Raw genomic sequence first — 19,994 nt, 5'->3', positions numbered from 1 at the left:
TGTACCGAAATGAACTTTGACCTTAAGATTGACCTAGTGACCTACTTTCACATTTCTGTACTACAGGCTTCAAATTTAGGACCACATGCATAGTTTTGTGTACCGAAACAAACTTTGACCCTGACATTGACCTAGTGACCTACTTTCACATTTTTGAAGGTACAGGCTTCAAATTTGAACCACATGCATAGATTTGTGTTGTGTACGGAAATGAAATTTGACCTTGAGCTAGTCAATAAGTCTTGAAATTTGGAACACTCAAAAATGGCACATTGGTGGGCGCCAAGATCACTCTGTGATCTCTTGTTCTTTGTTACTATTGCTTATATCTTACTATAACTTCACACTAACATTGTTCAGCATGCAAACAAAGTATGTGCAGGGACTGGGCCCATTATACCCAAGTTCAAGGTCACCAAGTTGTTATAGTGGTTAAAGTTTTTCGGCAACCTTTGTTTTTCTGTCATATCTTTGTTACTATTGCTTATATTTTACTGTAACTTCACATAAGCATTGTCCAGCATACAAACAAAGTATGTGTAGGGGCTGGTCCCATTATATCCCATAAAGTCAAGGTCACCAAGGTGTTATACTTTGAATTATTTTCATGTTAAAGTATAATTATGTATTTATTTCCAGACATTTTTCTTTAAAATCAGTGGGAGTATTTTTTTATTTCTGTCTCATAAATACTCGGGGAATTAGGGTAAAACCGGTAATGAACCTATATATCATTATTATAATCTGTGATTTTTACTATAACGGCATTGCTAAACATTCCTTTTTTATTTTGTGGGTTTAATTACACATTTACACTCGCTTTTAATGAAAATAAATATTAAAATTAATGAAACTTGTTTTTGTTTTACACAGCAATGGCGCAGGAATGTTAGTTTAGCAGATAGTAGCATAGAATGTTAAAGGAGGCTGTGAATTAAGATCATCCTCGCTAGTGGCTGAAATATAATTATATTGCCCCTCTATCCGTCCCCGTTCAGAATTTGGCATAGGCTTTCTGTCGCCACTCTTCACCGACGCGCACGCGTAAATTTATACGTGCACGCACAACTACACTGAGTGCACGTATAATACACGCACGTCTGTATAAGCGTGCGCCTACATATTTACGCTAGCACGTATAAAATTATACACGTGGACGTACATATTTTAAAAAGCATGTACATATATTTTGAAATGTGCGACCTAAATGGTACACCATACTGTACAATAAATGAAGAAATGCTATCAACGGCGGTAACATGTTACATCTGTTACAGATCTTGGAGAGTTAAATGATGACACATCCGTAACATGTTGTCTTGCATATTTTGATCGTCTGCCAACAAAGTGTTTTGCTCGAAAATCCATAGCCTGGTGCTGTTACTAATTATTACAGAGGAGTAACGTCTGATGAAAATAGAATAATGATTTGCATAATTAAAGGGGAAAACACCAGACTCCGAGCCAGGGGGTATGTGTTTCCTGATATGGCTTGATAGAGATGACGGTCTCCCAAAGTACTAGATATCAACCCCAGTGGCAGTCCTTGATCAAAAGTTACTCGCACACACGGAGCCAAGCTACAGTCTTAAAATTGGTTCCCTGTGTTATGCTCAGAAGACATTATTTCAGGGAAGGTTACAAACACTCGGGTTAATGATGTTATAAAAGCCTTTTTTTACATACTTATATTTATCAAACTATATTATTGTATGGGGCTGCCAAAACGAAAAGGTTTCGTGGCTTTTAACATTGTGACTAACTCGAAAGCTACTTCGGTTTGGCCGTGACGAATAAAAATCATTTCTTTGCAGCAGACGGTATTTTCATTGATCATTTTCTGGTTCCTAGCTGCAATCGCTGAATCATTAAGCACGAGGGTTTGGCAGATGGTAGAGTGCATGCACATGTTACATAGTTTCTGAAAGTGGTAGACGTTTTATTCATTTCGCCAAAATGAGAGAAATTGTGCATATACAAGCTGGACAGTGTGGAAATCAGATAGGATCCAAGGTATTTTTGTGTATATTTATCTGGATTTTTGTTCTTTCAGTATATCTTAATTAATTCAAATTATTTGTAAATATTTCTGTTCGTGTTGTTGTTCAGTTCAACAAACAGTTCGCACTTGGTAAAACTGAAACTTTTCGGACATAATTAAAATTTTCTGTACTTTTTAATTTGATATATTACAATGTATTTAAAACAGTAGTCAATTATTGACCTTTTCTAAATTAAAGATGTTTTAATATACTAAAACATAACGTTCCGGTTTCTTGAAGAAGAGTGGTATGGAGACTGAGATAGGCAGAAATATTAGACGTGTACGTGATAATTTTACCTTCAGCTTCCATATTTTTTTTTAATTTATATTTTATTTTTAATTTGCAATGTAACGATCTGAAATAACTGATAGACACCAACAAAATTAATGTAAAAAAACAACAACAAAAAAAAAAAAAAACAACGTTATTCGAGGTCTTATACAAAGAAGATAACCCAAAGCACTTCGGGATTTCAATCTTCCGGTATTGAATAAGTGAATTTTAAGAAGGGAATAAGAGCGAATGGGAAACGAAATAATTTGCCTTTTCTGAGTCATCAAAATTACATGATAATTTGAAATTTACTGAATGTTCCGAGTATCGTACGTTAGACAAAATTATTTACAAAAAATATCAGTTTTAACAACCGTAAAATACACCGTATGTCCATTTTGCTCTTTATTTCTTTTTGCAAAAGTTGCATAATTTTGAGACATGCAAAATCGATTCTTGTCTAGACAGCGGGATGTTAAAGGTTTCCACGGCAACTGAAATGAACTTTCTCCAAGAAATAACGGAAAATTTAATCGAACGTCTGCGTCATTACGCAAGAATGCGGAGAATGTGGGGAATTTATTTGTAGAAGGAAATAAATACTTGTAGGATGGGATAAATATAACTGAAGTATATTATACTGGCGGTATATATATCGGAGTGTCAGCCAAAAAACATCACTTTGACGTATGATGTACAACTGTACATATCGTGCTACACGACTGTTGTACAAAGGTGATCAACTCACTAAGACATTGGTCTTTAGTGTCACTGTAAAGAGGTGGAACATGGAGCTCACATAAAATTGTCCTTTCTGTTGCGACATGAACGTTTTTTTTTTCAAAGTAGATTTTAACGGTATTCCGATATGGTATTATAATGACAATTTCAAGATGGCTTTATATAAATACAGTTCGAATTGATAAAATTCTCTTTCTTTTGGTTTAACCCTTATCACGCTGGACACGACTGATTCTGCCTTTGCGGCCAGTTTAGATCATAATCAGCAGTCTGATCAAGATCTGCACTGTTCACCATTCAGTCAGTATCTTTTTGGTAAGCACCCCTTTTAACAGTTAATGGCACTGTCCAGATTGAAAGATTGACATGTTCATTATGTACTCGCCGAATATATAGTTCGTCACGACGCAAACCACTATATAGAAGATATTATATAATCGCGATTTACCTAGAACCATTTGAAAAAAAAAACTTATTTATTGTTAAAACAGGAATTTTATATTTTAGTTCTGGGAAGTGATAGCAGATGAACATGGGATTGACCCTACGGGGACGTACACAGGGGACGCAGACACGCAGCTCGAGCGGATTAACGTGTACTTTAATGAAGCTTCGGGTAAACTTAAACATTGTCTGTACACTTCTTGCGCTTCAGTAGCACTCTCGGTTTGGCATTTATATGTCAAAGAATTTCCTTTTCACATTCAGTAAAAATCTTCAATGAGTCAATTTCTGCTCAAATGCTTAGATTGCCACAAATCCGTCTCTCTAATATTCAACTTGTCTTTTCGGCACTTAAGCCTAAATGTTCTGACATAGGCCCATTTGTGCTTCTAAAAGTTTCGTTGAAGATATTCGGGTGATATGTATATATATAAAAAAGGAACGAAAATATTAGCTATTACAATTACTGTCAGTTGCAGTACAAGTATAGGCAGTCGCACAGGTAAGTTTCATGTACAAGTGTGTGTTTGCCAGCAATTAAATTACCAGAAATCAGAAATTGTTACACTGTTTTGCGCTTGAGCAAACATATGTTATTTCAGCTTAAAACATGATTTTTTTCTTATGATTCTTTTTGGGTTGCCGTTCCCGAAATAAGATAAGGCATAGCTCATCGCCTACAATGAAAGAAATGCATGATGTTCAAATATACCGTCATTCCATTTTGTATACGTTCGCCGCACTCTATTCAAACGGGGGAAGCGGCGGTCTAGTGGGTAAGATGTCGACCGCTCAACCCAGGGGTCAACTGATATCATATCTCACATGGCACCAGTTCTGGGTTTTCAACGCAGTGGAGACGAGAGCGGCTCCAATAAGCTTTAACTCTGGCAATCGAGCTTAGATAAATTAGTATAAATTTAGTAAATCCTTTTAATATTCTAGTAGCAATGTTTTCATGCCACAAATATTAGCACCCCTACACCCGTCCACTCAACCTCTCTCCCCTCAACATATTGAATACAATCGTCATATTCTAGGGTAAAGGTCAAAGTTATATAACCATATTTTAGAAATCACCTCATTGATTGTGCTGTAGTGAAAAGATTATTCGGTGAGATAATCTCTACAGGGTTGGAGGTACGGCGGGGCGGACTGATTTGTGTTGTTCATCAGTTCTTTTTATTTTACTTAAAACGTTTTAATCTAGCTTTCTCGTGCTTTCCAACCTGTCGAAACATTGCATTATTATTGATATAATTCCAGGAAACAAATATGTGCCACGGTCAATTCTCTTGGACCTTGAACCAGGGACCATGGATTCAGTGCGATCGGGACCATTCGGAGCTCTTTTTCGACCGGACAATTTTGTGTTTGGCCAATCAGGAGCTGGCAATAACTGGGCCAAAGGTCATTATACAGAAGGCGCGGAACTAGTTGATGCCGTACTCGAGGTTATCCGGAAAGAGGCGGAAAACTGCGATTGTCTTCAAGGGTTTCAGCTGACACACTCGTTAGGGGGTGGAACTGGGTCTGGAATGGGAACATTGCTCATCAGTAAGATAAGAGAGGAATACCCAGACAGAATCATGACAAGCTTCTCTGTGATGCCATCTCCAAAGGTATTGTTATGTTTCGTCCTTTGTTGCTATCAGAAAATATGTAGACTCTACGTTTACTTTTGAGCCAGACAGTGCTGTATTCTGTCGGCAGTAGCTCATGTATATTCTTTCGAAACGTTGTGGCAACCCCCAAGAAATTCATCGTCAACGATAAGATACATGTAGAATGAAATCACGATCTTTATGGCTGCAGTGGTCCGGGATTTTTTTTTCTGGGTGGTATGTTTTGATTCCAGGTTATAGCTGAAATAACTTAAATTATACATTTATATCATACTTATCCCTCTTGTTTTCAGGTCTCCGACACAGTTGTTGAGCCATACAATGCCACATTATCCATACATCAACTTGTTGAAAACACAGATGAAACGTTCTGTATCGACAATGAGGCTCTATATGACATCTGTTTCCGGACACTCAAACTTACCACACCTACATATGGGGACTTGAACCACCTGGTATCTGCAACAATGTCCGGTATTACCACTTGCTTAAGGTTCCCTGGACAACTTAACGCAGACTTGCGTAAACTTGCAGTAAATATGGTACCATTCCCTCGTCTTCATTTCTTTGTTCCCGGCTTTGCACCTTTGACATCACGTGGCAGTCAACAGTACAGGGCACTAACCGTTCCGGAACTAACCCAACAAATGTTCGATGCTAAAAACATGATGGCCGCATGTGATCCAAGACACGGCCGTTATTTGACTGTGGCTGCTATGTTCCGTGGACGCATGTCAATGAAAGAGGTTGACGAACAAATGCTAAATGTTCAGAACAAAAACAATGCATACTTTGTAGAATGGATTCCAAATAATGTTAAAACGGCCGTTTGCGATATTCCACCACGTGGTTTAAAAATGTCTGCCACATTCGTTGGTAATACGACAGCAATTCAAGAAATCTTCAAGCGAGTATCGGAACAATTCACTGCCATGTTCCGTCGTAAAGCTTTCTTGCATTGGTACACAGGCGAGGGTATGGATGAGATGGAGTTCACGGAGGCGGAGTCGAACATGAACGACCTGGTGTCCGAATACCAACAGTACCAAGACGCTACGATCGACGAAGACGAACAGGAATATGACGAAGATGAGGAGGAAGCTGATGAATGAATCAGACTTTAATTATATGTGCTTTTTTGCTTATAGTGCGTCATGTAAAGTCAACATATCAGTTTAATTTAAATAATCGTGCAAGACTCAGAAACAAGACGTTTCGTGGTCATTCGCCGGAAATGTTGCCCATAAATACGCCGAAAAAAACAGAAGCACCGTTTGTCATAAGGTCTGAATTAAAATATATAGATATTTGTAAAGAGAGAGTAACGCTAAGAAATAAAGAATATTGAATAGTTTATCATCTCTATTCTCAGATAAGTCATGATGCTTTCATGAAGTCTTATCTCTTATCCGTGATATAGTCTTGCAATGATAGCATAATGCAGCTGTAATAGAGTCGTAATAATGTTGTTTATATCTTGAAAGTGCTTTAAAGGCAGACACAATTGTTAGTTACTTGGATGATAGTAAATTGATAGCAGACTTTTAATTTAATAAGATCTGTGGTAAACATTTTGTTGCATTTTATTATCTTAGAAACACGTTTATAGTCGCTCATTGCAAAGCAATATTTGTTTTGAATTGACCGAGTTTAGATTTTCTCCGTGCAATATATTATTTTTTAATCATTTACGTGCTCAGTGGTATAATTTTTACCTTTCCTCGACTTGGACTAATTTACCTCGAATATTAATTTGATAAGAATCTAAATACTCCTTTCTCTGATATACATTCGCTGTACAACCTATAATAGTCCCGAGTAGATGCATATGTTAATTTAACTTTAAGACGAAAGTTTTAGTCACTACATTGACTAAAAATACTGCAGTATTTCGCAGATTTGGCAGTAATTACTTTTATATACATGTACTTTTATTTGCTGCCGAAAATAAATTTGTCAAAACATTGAATACAGTGTTAAACTAAGATATAGCTTATGTGGAAGGTAAACATGTTTACTTCCCTTTTCCCTCTACGCTGCTAAGGCGTAAAAAACTGTTTGTTTCCGGTATCCCGACCTACCCTAAATTTTTGGCCCGACCCTAAATGTTTTTATGGCCTTGGAGAATTTTTTTTTCAACTTTTTAAGAAAAAGTTGCAAAACTTCATTTTTATGCTTTAAACATGGTCAGTGATGTTAGAAATCAACTTACTGATGCTCTAAAGGCATAACCACCTTATTTGTATTCATGTTTTGACAAAGAAATAATTTCCGTAAGTCTCACTTAATAAAAAAAAAAATCCGACCTACCCAACTTTTTACCGGAAACAAACGGAGTTTTTTAGGCCTAACAAAGCATTTCAAATCTAAGACAAAGTGCTATGGTTGTGTCACTTCAAAATGCATGTATATCTGCCAGGCCTAGATCAAATCCCGGACCTCACAAATCATTAATCAGGTAATATTTGATATATTGATACCACCAATCTGTACCAGTCTATGATGTCACTAAACTATTATCAACTTAAGGTAGTAGAGGTGTAATAGCAATGTTTACAAAATGGCATTTGCATGGTATATTCTTAAAGATGACCGTGTTTTGCACTGCATTGCAAATTTTAAACAACTTTTACCATGCCGTTTTTTCTAAATTTTGTATAACTTGTGGTATCTCCTCTAGCTCAAGTAGAGAAAAATTTCAAAGTGATGGACGCTATATAAAATGTTTGCAGAGAACTCATTTTACCATTAATTTTAATAAAAGAATCATCAAACTATAGTTAAACAATTATTAAACACAAAATAAAAATGTGGATATCATTTTATATAGTGTTCCTCAAGTAAACAGATTTAATGATACAGAATTCTTATTTCAACGTTGAAAAAATAAGGTCGAATCCTTGTTTCTGTTTTGAATTTTGCTTACTTCATTCAAAAATTACCTTGGGACAGATGTAAATCCTACCTAAATTTCTTCCACAATATGTAATCTAAAGAATGGAAGCAAAACAGAGAACTTTTACCACATGTAACTCAATATTTTTACAGATGTGTAACTCTACCCCTTCTGTTTAAGTAGTAAATTCACTTTGAACAGCAAGAAATCGCTTAGCAAATGTTTTTTTTTTCATTTTTGTACAATAAATCTATCATAAGTCTTGAAAGAAGTAAAAACTTACTAGAAAAAATCGAAAATAAGGGGAAAAAAAATTTGGTCCCAGTAGGGCTTGAACCTACGCCCCCCTGAGAATTGCAGTAAATGTGGGTTTATGGTAGGAATTGAATACTCTTCAAAAAGGAGGTACTCTATTACACATCTACTACCTTAAAGGAAGTCATTCAATGTTTGAGTTGCACACATATATTTATAGATAAATAAATACGCGCATTTGCCAACATTTAAGAAAATTTGAGAATACAATTAAATTACATCTAAGTGATAACCGATGATGACAATAGTGTTGTTGTTGATGATTATGATGATGAGAATGATGATGACGACGACGACGGGGAGGATAGCGACGACGACGGCGATGCTGTTGATGCTAACGTTAATTTTATATTATATCAAAATTGACTTGAGATTTCCTTCTATAAACGTGGATACCAAATGAGAATAACATCATTTAAAAATGCGTTCATAGTATATTTGTTAGTAAAATGAAATATTTAGACAATACGAAGACAAAAGAAGACTCCTTGATAAGTCGGTATCAGGTAACGAACATGTACATTTTGATTTAACAGTAAAAATGTGAATGCAGGGCAAATGTTTTTTTATTTGCGTAACAAAGGTTTCCGTCGATATGTCTTGGACTGTCGTGCAAAGAATTTCGTCTGCTCACGATTTTCTCTATCTTGAATTCTGTGAAGTATTTTATTATCATCAGGTGCTCAAATAAAACGATATTCATATTTTTAGTTATTCCCCGTACCATGCCATAAAGTTAACAATCATTTACATTTATATAGGTAACTAGTCACCAGAATGTATTATTGTCGTCAAACTCAAGATAACACTTTTTATCATAGGTTATGCCGCTATTCGTTGGTACTAAAGATAACACTTTTTATCATAGGTAACGTCGCTATTCATTGGTACAAAAGATAACACTTTTTTATCATAGGTAACGTCGCTATTCATTGGTACAAAAGATAACACTTTTTATCATAGGTAGCACCGCTATTCATTGGTACTAAAGATAACGCTTTTTATCATAGGTAAAACCGCTATTCATTGGTACTAAAGATAACGCTTTTTATCATAGGTAACGCCGCTATTCATTGGTACTAAAGACAACACTTTATATCTTGGTAACGCCGCTATTCATTGGTACTAAAGATAACACTTTTTATCATAGGTAGCACCGCTATTCATCGGTACTAAAGATAACGCTTTTTATCATAAGTAGCACCGCTATTCATTGGTACTAAAGATAACGCTTTTATCGTAGGTAACACCGCTATTCATTGGTACTAAAGATAACACTTTTTATCATAGGTAACACCGCTATTCATTAGTACTAAAGATACAGAAATCAGATATGTCTTATTTCAACACCGGGTCATTGATGTAACATTTGATATAATAGTTATCGTCATCCATGAAGGTCCCAGTCCATAATTATAATAGTTTACAATATGCTTTTAAAGTAAAATTATATGTAAAATGTAACACAAGGTCATAAAGGTAATAGCCGATGTAATAGTCAACACCATCTCATAAAGGTAACAGTAGATGTAATATGTAACACCAGGTCATAAAGGTAACAGTCAATACAATAGTTAACACCAGGTCATAAAGGTAACAGTCAATATAATAGTTAACACCAGGTCATAAAGGTAACAGTCGATGTAATATTTAACGCTATGCTATGAAGGTAACAGTTGATATAATAGTAAACACTATGGCGTAAAAATAACGGTCGATATGATAGTAAAACACCCAGTCATAAAGGTAACAGTCAATGTAATAGTAAACACCCGGTCATATAGGTAACAGTCAATATAATTGTAAACACCATGCCATAAAGGCAACATTCAATGCAACACTAAACGCCTGGTCATAAAGGTAACAGTCAACATTATAGTTAACACCATGCCATAAAGGTAACATTTAATGTAATAGTAAACACCAGGTCATAAAAGTAACAAGCGATATAATAGTAAACATCGTGCCAAAAAAGGTAACAGTCGATTTAACGGTGTACTATGTCATAAATGTAACTGTCAATAAAATATTTACCACCAGGTCACAAAGATAACGATTCGTTGCCTTTATGTCATAAAGAGTTATTGACGTCAACACTCGTGGTAACATTTTTATCATAGGTGACATCCGCCTATATCCATTGGTGCCAAAAGTAACACTGTTTATCGTAGGTAACGCTGGATTTCGTTGTCACTTAAGTAATCGTGATTTTAGGTGCTAATGACAACTGCAATCCGAGCTTAAACAGTAATGATATCTTTCTTTAAAAAAGGTTATGAAATATACAAATAGTAATATGTACATCATTTCTTAAATGTGGTTTTCTGAAGAAAAAAATAGTTGTACATAATCATTTACGGTGTTTGTTACCATGAATGACGATGGAACCGGGTGCACCTTTTATAACCAAAGGTGTCACTTTAAGTGTTGGCGAATCTGTTACATTTATAACACTTTGTTGCCTGCATGTTATGAGCCCGCGTTACCATTATGTCCAGTTGCAACAAACTTACTGGTAGTTTGAATTACACTTTCGCAGCATACGGGATGGTTTGTAATTGACAAATTATCGTGTATCCAGTTTTATCTTAACTTAATAATAATATCTGCACCTTGATGGTGAAGTTATCAATGAACATGTACCAAATATACCTGATATGTACAGTTATGTCCACGGCTTGATCAGCCTAATTTTTGTGCAGATTAATAAAAGGATTGTCTTTAATAATTACATTCTTTTGTCAATTAAAAATATTAGTGTATATTTCTGTAAGAGAACGTCGTTTAGTGCAAATTAGCAGAAACAAAGTGGGCAAGTTATTTAAACATGTGTGTTTCACCCAACATCACGGGATTGTTTTTAATCTAATTTCGAAGTCCACCTTTTCATTCCAGGAAGGAAAAGCAAAACAGACATACATTTTTAATGAAAAGAAATTTCTACAGTGATTATTTTCAGTAAATAATGGATGTTTGACAGCTGTAAAACATTAAAAATGAAGAGCTTGTTGACTTTTATCATAGTTTATGTTTTAATTCAGGGATCTTGCAGTTCAGGTATAGGTAAGTTTTTTCACCTTTTTCAAAACATACTTGTTTGGTTTTCTTATTATCATTTAATGTTATTAAACAGGAGCAGGAATCAACATCACAATTTAATATGCATTTATCTAAAATCCACACATGTACTGTAAAAATATCATTATTTTTGACAATTTGAGTGCATGTGCGTCTATCAATTTACACCTTCTTTTGTTAATCAGATGACTTTTTAGATTGCTAGATTCTATTTCAATAACAAAATTTATATCCACACGTCTTCGGACTTGATCAATCTGTACCTGGCCGGTCTAGCTTACTTTCTTTAACTGCATGTGGTTTTCAGCTGAGACTGTAACAACCATTGCATCATTAAATTCCACGTACATAACAACAGAAGAAAATGCTGCAACACGTGTCACCACAGCGACAGCGTTTCCAGCCACGACAGCGTCGAAGACCACTGTCCAGTCTGGTGCTAGTATTAATTCCTCGTTGGCATTTTCGACAGGTATTCCGATACAAATGAACAGTATTATAAAAGATGATTAAACATTGTCACCCATAGCTTTGTCGTCGGGTATATTAAAACCTATGAAAGGATACAGAAAATCTGTTGAAGTATAGCCCACCAATCGATATATATCCAGACGATAAGCATAGGCTTTTAAAGTGTTTTTTTTTTAAATTGTATTAGATTAGCATTACAGTTTGAATATATTTTACAGGCAGCCATATCCACTGTCCTTAACCAAGGACAAACCACGGAAAAATTACATACTCTTAGATAAACAAAAATGTTTCTCTATTCGTATTTAATTTTGTTTATATAATCGCCATCGTTTGCTTATATCGTGTATATGGGCGGCGCATTTACATTAATATAAGTAAGTTTATGTCTTAAATGATATTGCAAGATACATAAGATGGTCCAGCCCTATTCCCACTCGGTAACTCTAATTACCTCCTCTTACGAAGTGCCGTTGAAATGAAATAATTTGTTACAATTTCGCCAAATGTTGGACTAGTTCCAGAAGTTTCCTGTAATTCTTTCACGAGCAAGGTGTGAAGCACTGACTTAAAGTTAAACAGTAATTTTTAGAAAAAAAGTCCAGCCTTTTGTTTGTGAAGTCTGAGCTAAAGCGGACTCAAAATCTTTACGGATTCTCCGAACTAATTGCAAAAATATGAGTCGTGCCATGGGAAAACCAACATAGTGGGTTTGCGACCAGCATGGATCCAGACCAGCCTGCGCATCCGCCCAGTCTGGTCAGGATCCATGCTGTTTGCTAACAGTTTCTCTAATTGCAATAGGCTTTGAAAGCGAACAGCATGGATCCTGACCAGACTGCGCGGATGTGCAGGCTGGTCTGGATCCACGCTGGTCGCAAAGCCACTATGTTGGTTTTCTCATGGCACTGCTCATATGGCACTAGCATTTTGACCATCTTGGTAATCTACTTTTATCAAATTTCTATACATGCACGTTTACCAACATGTATAATTTTATTCATACATAATAGGAAGCGGTCTTACAGAAAATGGACAAAAAGGAAGCGGATTCACAGCTCTGTCTACAACAACAACTAGTCCAGGACCATGGCGAGGTTTGTAACATAAAATGGATACATGTACTAAGATATTTTACTTTAACTTCATGTAATTCACAGGTTCAAACCTGAAATTGTAATCCGAATATATAAGCTTAAATTCGCTTTGATATACCACATACTTTCCCTATGCTATAATATAAGCATTTTTTCTCTCTTTTTTTTTTCATTTTCAACAGTTCTGACATACGCCTTGTCTGCAGTATCTGGCGTGTTTTTCTTGGCCTTCGCAACTACTGTTATCATTCTATGTAAAATGTAAGTATAATTTCGGTAACTGGGATAATATATTCCGTTGTTTTTTTTCCTTTAACGGACAAGATTATAAGGTTTTTACATTTTATTTCGAGAAGATGAGGTGGGGATAGGGAGGAAGAGGGATGTTGGTGAAAAAAGAAGAAACCTATAATTTTCATTCATCAGTCTGTCTTCTTTAACATGTCATATCGCTCATTTTAACACACTCTTCCTTTTTGTTTAAAATTTTCGCTCATGTCTAGATAAATATTTTACATGAACGTTCATATTTTGATCTCACTTATCTCATGTTATCATAATGGCATTATGTAAATATTAGATTATATCTGATAAACAATTATCTTCTTACGGTATAATCTAGTAAATATACTACATGGAGTTCATAAAATAATTTCAATTTATATGTATTTTAGGAGAACAAGGCTCCGACAAGCCAGCAAAACATTGTACCCTATAACCCCTGGCCCAGATGATCACGAGTACCTTGACCTTGAAGAAGGTATTAAGAAAAATAATAAAAAGGCAGTCCAACTGACACATATAACCACGACACATGAGGAGGAAGAATTCGACAGTCCCACGTTCTCTCCAACACCACCAGCAAAACCAAAAAGGTTTTTCAAAAATCCGCCACCAGTGCCTAATTCAAATCCACCTACAGACAAGTCTTCAGATGGCGCTCCGCAACTTCCGGTGAGAGCAAAGAACAAAGGGCCACAGTCAAAGTTGTCGAGTGAAAATATGCAGGGCACATTGTCTAGTGGAGGTAACAAACTAGCTGGATCTAATCCCGGTATTGGTGAAACCAACGCCGCTTTTGTGAATGACGAAACAAATACAGAGGACGGCGAAATGTATGAGAGTTACGAACATAGTAATACTGCTAATCTTACAGATGGAATGGACGACGATGATGATATGGATATACAGGGACCATATGAGGAACCTGTCAAATCGTCTACCATAGCAAAAGAACAACTACTACAACGCCAAGGCTCTTCTACTGGCCTCCCCGACTTGGCGGTACAGAGGATACCAAGTCGAGAACAAATGCAGGACACACCTCTACCAGTAGAGGAGGAAGAAACGTACGATAATGAAGATTTTGGAAACGTAGATCCTGACAGCGGCCTTCCAGACTTGACTGGTATGCAAAATATTGATGACTTGCAGTTTTTCGATGATCCTGATGCAATGACTGCACAAGTGAATGGAAATGGTACAAATACTGAAGACACGGAAGATTCCCAAGACAGCGAAGTTGAACATAGCGATGCACCTTCACCAACAGTAGAATCATTAGATGATTTACTTACTTACGATGACGCTGATATGGCAATTGCTGATTTTGGTATAAATAAAGATGGTGATGATGAACCTGGACTTTATGAAGATTTTGACATAAACAATGAAAATGAAATGCATTTTAATATTCATTCAGCATTTGATGAAGAAGACAGTTCTAACAAAGCAGACATGATCAATAAAGAAACTAGTAAAAATAATGTTGTTTTAGAAAATGACTTGCGAGAGAGAAATACGACAAATGAAAGAAGCGGTGCTGACGAATCTGAATTTCCAAAAGTTCCCCCGAGAAGGAAAAGCACCATTGATAAAAACAGACGTTCAGCAGATCAAATCACAACCCCTTCAATAAGCAACAGTGCTACTAATGAAGGCAGTGGCGTTCCAGAACCAATTTCAATTCCGTCAGTGCCTCCGAGAAGGGATCTGTTGAGAAAACAATCAGAAAGTGAAAGCGCTACTGGAAGTTTCGATGAAATGGTTTTAACAATTGAAAAGCCACGTGAAATAAATTGGGATACCTTTCCAACGAACAATAACCCTGAGGATATCGTTCAATTAAGACCCGGAAAGAAAGTTGGCGAGCAAGGACAACAGCGACCAAGGGATTCCTATTTTCTATATATGGAAGAGAAACCTGTAGAATTAAGTGAAACCAACACAAACGATATCTCTGATATGTCAGGTCTAACAGAAATTTCAGAAAGAAGCGCGGATTTAAATGAACAAAAGGACACATACATAGGGTCCGTTGCCGCGGAGCTATCAGAGGAATCAGGAACAGACACTTTTTTGCACATAAACGGCAATGTACCAAACACTAGAGGGAGCGGTGTGGACGATGGCGGGTTTGCCACGTGGGAGAACAATGATTTGATTGATTAATTTCTTACTCATGTACAACATTAAAACGTAGTCCAAACACATGTTGATGACTGTAAAACTGTTTTATGTGAAAGAAATTTCGGACAATGAAAACAGGTAACAGACAGATTTTACTACTTTTTAAGCGAAAAGCTGAACATGTCTTTTCTTATATGTGTGAAGTGCACATATATCATTTGTTTGCCGACCATATATCGTTAGCAGTTCTGACAGCACAAACTGGTCTTTTGCACAACGGAATCGGATGGTTATTTTTTTTCTGATAAACGTAGACATAAAAAGAACAAGTGCAAAGATGGTTCCAAAACGCATTAGTTCATTATTTTCAAGAATCGTTAGAGACTTAACGCATAACTCTGAAATTTTAGCAAAACGGACAGAATTATAATCTTATTCTTGTGTCCATTCTACCGAAAAATTTTGGAATTATTGACCACTGCATGTACGACTGTTTCAGACATTGACGTCTTTTGAGCGGACTCTCATTAAAGACTATCTTTTCATCATACCGATAACAGAAATCATATTAACTATCAGTACGTTTTTTTTTAAAGATATAAACTTTCATTGTTTCTTTCTTTATACCGTTTATCTTTCTTCTCTTATCTTACAATTCGTTTTTCTGTGTCATTACCTGGCTAATGTAGTCATATCTTTCAATTCGGACGGAGAAATCAAAGTTGCAAACAGATATACTCCATTTTTGTGCCCCCACTCCCATGAGTGGTGGTGGTGGGGGGGGGGGGGCATATAGATTTGCTCTTGTCCGTCCTTCCGAGAATGTTGTGTCGCGCCTAGCTCCAAAAGTATTTGACGTAGAGTCACAAAACTTTACAGGAATGTTAGTCAGCATGTGTAGTTGTGCACCTGGGGTTTCGCGTCCGGATTCATTCAGTCGTGTAGGAGTTATCGCCCGTGACTTTGTAAAAATTGGTCATTTTAATGTTGTATCGCGCCTAGCTCCAAAAGTATTTGACCTAGAGTCACCAAAGTTTACAGGAATGTTGGTCAGCATGTGCAGTTGTGCACCTGGGGTTTCGCGTCCGGATTCATTCAGTCGTGTAGGAGTTATGGCCCCTGACTTAGTTAAAAATTGGCCATTTTAATGTTGTGTCGCGCGTAGCTCCAAAAGTATCCGACCTAGAGTCGTTATTTCACTACACAAGACCGAACTTCTTTTCCAGACTTACTCAAAAAAAAAGTTTGCGAAACATGTATGTTAATATGTACTTGACCTAGAATCATAAAACATTAGAGGATTGTTTTATAGCCTATGAAGTGTTCTCTTTAGGATTTTACTCAGCTAGGCCAGAGTTATGGCCAACTAAGTTGAAAGTTTGTGTTGCAAACATCTTACAAATTGTTTAACCCGAGTCATTAAACCATGTTACAGTGGCAGGAGTGGGTAGGGGTTGTGGGGATGGGGCACCTGTGTCCTATGGACACACATCTAGTTTTTACTTCTTTATTAATTTTACTGCAATCCGTATAACTGCTTTATTTGATGTTTAATCGGACAGGCATAATCCAAGCTAAGATAATCTTTGTCTAATATTTTCCCCTTTTGCTTATTATTTCTAGATTTTATTTAAGTTATGCACACACATACATACATGTATATTTAATAAAATATGGTTAAAAGTATTAAAGTCAGAAATTATCTTGTTTTTATGTAAATAAGCGATTAGAAACTTAGAAATAAGTTAACGTATCTTGTTGGCCATACATTATTTTTGTCATACCGATCAACATGACATGGTGCGCTTGTTTCACGGGGCGGGGTGTAGGATTACGCTGAATACTTGTAACTTGAATATGAAGTTTGAATACTACTGAAGAAGAAACAGAAAACTGCAAAGCTCTATTTTTGGTAACATAATGAAACATTATACAGTAGAATTGACATCGCAGTTCTGCGTTTTTGGTCTGCAATATTGCTCCACTTTGTGTCCAAGTGAGGTTTCCAGTGTGTCGGCGATAGCTTTGAAGTCATCTTGGCTGATGGTTGGGGTTCGTGAGTACACAATGTTACCTTCATACCACCAATCGCTGGTCATGTGACCACAGTAATACATGATCACATACTTCCCTGACTCTGCGTAGTCTGAAAATATAGATTTTAGAAAATATGCTTTTGGCTAGATTGGTCTAAATATTAGCTTAACCTTTACCCTGCTAAATTTATAAATGAATTGGTCCATCATTCAGTTTCAGCAGTACCACTTCTTATTCAAAGAGGTGTTCACTGAAAATTTACTGAACGAATAGCGAACAGTGCAGACCATGATGGGCAGGCTGATCTTGGTCTGCACTGGTCGCAAAGGCAAAACCACTTGCCAGCAGGCTAATGGTTAATTTCAAGTATTTTCAGATACTTGCAAAATAGCAAACGGTGGGTTATCTCTTTTGTTAAGTATAGTTTGAGCATGAATATTTGACATAATGTCATATTTTTCAATTTGTTAATTTGTACAAAAAGTAAGATGAAACTTTTTTTATTTGATACCATTTCAGGAATTATAAATACTTCTGATATATAACGTTTTTGCGAGGGAAGCGAGCTGAATATTTGGACAAAAAGACTGATGTCTTAATTTTCATCGAATTGATAATATGTTCGACTGATTATAGGATTGTGCCTTACTTTTGATCCATCTTTGACTTGAATTTACATAAAAATGTTAACATATAATGAATAGACACATTTGCACGTGAAGGAAGATGTATTTAAAGTGATTCCTCAGTACACATATTCAGTTGTGTTTCTGCATGTTTGTTAATTACCTAGAATCTACATCTAATGACTTGTAGAATGTGTAATGTGGTCCTTAAATGATAAAAGAAAGTGCAGTTTTAAATCACTCTGCTTTAAATACAAGTATTATGAATTAAAAACAATATAGTTGTGTCTTTGATGAAATTAGCTCACCTATGACCTGCCATTTCTCATACATGGTTAATCCCATAATTGTGTTTGTAAAATCGAGATTCCCGCCATTGAATATATCCTTCTGCTCCACTTGCTGTATGGCGATGCGGTGACGTATAGTACCGTTGAGCATATTGACGTCATACTTCTCCGACAACGTATAGTTTCTCGAGTTTGGAGTGGGTGCGTAGGACGATATTTGACAGTCAAAACAATCATAGTCCCGATTGAGACCCAGAGCGATATACCAGGAACCCTTGAACTGGGGTAGTGAAAAGTTCTTTACAACGGCTGTCGGCGGAGAGCATCTGAACGTCGGATCCGGCGGTACAAGCTGCAAACACTGATAGTCGTCAACTAAGCATTTCATAAAAGAGTCAAAAATTTTATCCTCATAAGTATTCATACACTCGTACATACAGCTGTGGTTAGTCATTCCGCACTTCATCATGCATACCATATTCGCACGACAGTTAGCGTCCCCCATACAGTCGGCAGACTGACGGCTGCAGTGCTCCATGATGCAGACGACATCCGGGTTGCTGTTGAAACCATGGTGACCGAATAGTGATTCAAGAAACGCGAAACTCGTAGAACAAATCGCGAACGCTAAAGTAAGTTTGAGCAACATGATAGTCCTTTGATTTCCTAGCCGTATCAAAACGTTGAAAAATCTTGACTAAAGTTCTATATTAGACCTCGAATTCCTTATCGTTGCGAAAGCGACCTTTTATCTAGTACTTTTGACCTGACGGTCATAATTATGTAGAGCATAAGTTCCTCTGCTTACGACGCAGATTTTGTAACTTAACTTTTGTAACTCAGTTTTTAACAAGCAGGTCCAGTCTTAAAATGGATCTTAAAAGTACATTGTATATATAATCGGTGATTAATTTCGACAAAAATAACAATAAAATAATGGTTAATTAACGCCGTGTAAAATATTTACGTTTACATAAAGGGGAAGGCAGTCAAAGACCTCATTTATGTGGCAAGAGCTCTCTTTTTCTGCTTTATTTAATTGAAATTGTAGAAGTAAGCTAGATATATCGCATCGGCATAATTATCTAGGCCACATGGCGCTTTTCCAGCTTTTGATGGCGAAGGAAGATCTTAAATACCCCTTCGAACATTATGCCAAGCACCGGTGGGCACCCGAATACAAGTACGGGCTCACCGCAAGCAAATTGGATGGCTTCCTCACAGAAAAGATATAAGCCACAAGTTAGGTTTCGAACGCAAGTGATTCAATGCAGCGACCTTAACCACCCGACCACTGAGCCCCCTTTAATAATGGGTACTAGGAGGGAATGTTAGAAGCATATTGATATTATTCAGTGCAAGCATTGATTAAATTTGCTGCATACCGTGCTGACCAGTGTTTAGATATTTTAAAGGGATTATGAAAAAATGTTTATTGAAATTTTGCATTAAATTGCAGTAACACAAATGGTACTGTTACGTGCCATGCAGCTTTTTAGATTGTTACATATAACATATCTCTGATAAGTAGAAGTGCATGACCGAAGATAACGGTCTTTTAAAATTGAGCACGAGTACATACGCGGCACAATGGTGTGTTAAATTTCCATTTATATGCTTTTATGTCAAAAACAGATAAAGTAGTTG

The 19,994-nt window shown here is 36.4% G+C and overlaps 3 protein-coding genes across 3 annotated transcripts; 2 read left to right on the top strand and 1 right to left on the bottom strand.

Annotated features, from left to right (window-relative positions):
- The first annotated feature begins 1,854 nt into the window (after positions 1 to 1,854).
- Positions 1,855 to 7,097, top strand: LOC123525115 (tubulin beta chain-like). The gene is made up of 4 exons (XM_045303864.2): positions 1,855 to 2,013; positions 3,567 to 3,675; positions 4,770 to 5,125; positions 5,422 to 7,097. The coding sequence occupies exons 1-4, from the start codon at positions 1,957 to 1,959 to the stop codon at positions 6,238 to 6,240; spliced, it is 1,341 nt and encodes a 446-aa protein (XP_045159799.1). The 5' UTR covers positions 1,855 to 1,956; the 3' UTR covers positions 6,241 to 7,097.
- A 2,725-nt stretch (positions 7,098 to 9,822) lies between these two features.
- On the top strand, positions 9,823 to 16,621 carry LOC123525116 (uncharacterized). Its single transcript, XM_045303865.2, has 5 exons — positions 9,823 to 11,402; positions 11,725 to 11,889; positions 12,902 to 12,985; positions 13,168 to 13,246; positions 13,660 to 16,621. Exons 1-5 carry the CDS (start codon positions 11,309 to 11,311, stop codon positions 15,434 to 15,436), a joined length of 2,199 nt encoding a protein of 732 aa, XP_045159800.2. The 5' UTR covers positions 9,823 to 11,308; the 3' UTR covers positions 15,437 to 16,621.
- Positions 16,622 to 17,282: 661 nt separating this feature from the next.
- Positions 17,283 to 19,079, bottom strand: LOC123525117 (uncharacterized). Its single transcript, XM_045303866.2, has 2 exons — positions 18,366 to 19,079; positions 17,283 to 17,540 (listed from the first exon to the last, which is right to left on the bottom strand). The coding sequence occupies exons 1-2, from the start codon at positions 18,994 to 18,996 to the stop codon at positions 17,323 to 17,325; spliced, it is 849 nt and encodes a 282-aa protein (XP_045159801.2). The 5' UTR covers positions 18,997 to 19,079; the 3' UTR covers positions 17,283 to 17,322.
- Between the last annotated feature and the right edge of the window lie 915 nt (positions 19,080 to 19,994).

The sequence above is a fragment of the Mercenaria mercenaria genome, chromosome 3 (assembly GCF_021730395.1).
Source record: "Mercenaria mercenaria strain notata chromosome 3, MADL_Memer_1, whole genome shotgun sequence".
Lineage (NCBI taxonomy): Eukaryota > Metazoa > Mollusca > Bivalvia > Venerida > Veneridae > Mercenaria > Mercenaria mercenaria.
The sequence above is the reverse complement of the archived record's forward strand: the minus strand, read 5'-3'. Positions and strand labels throughout refer to the sequence as shown.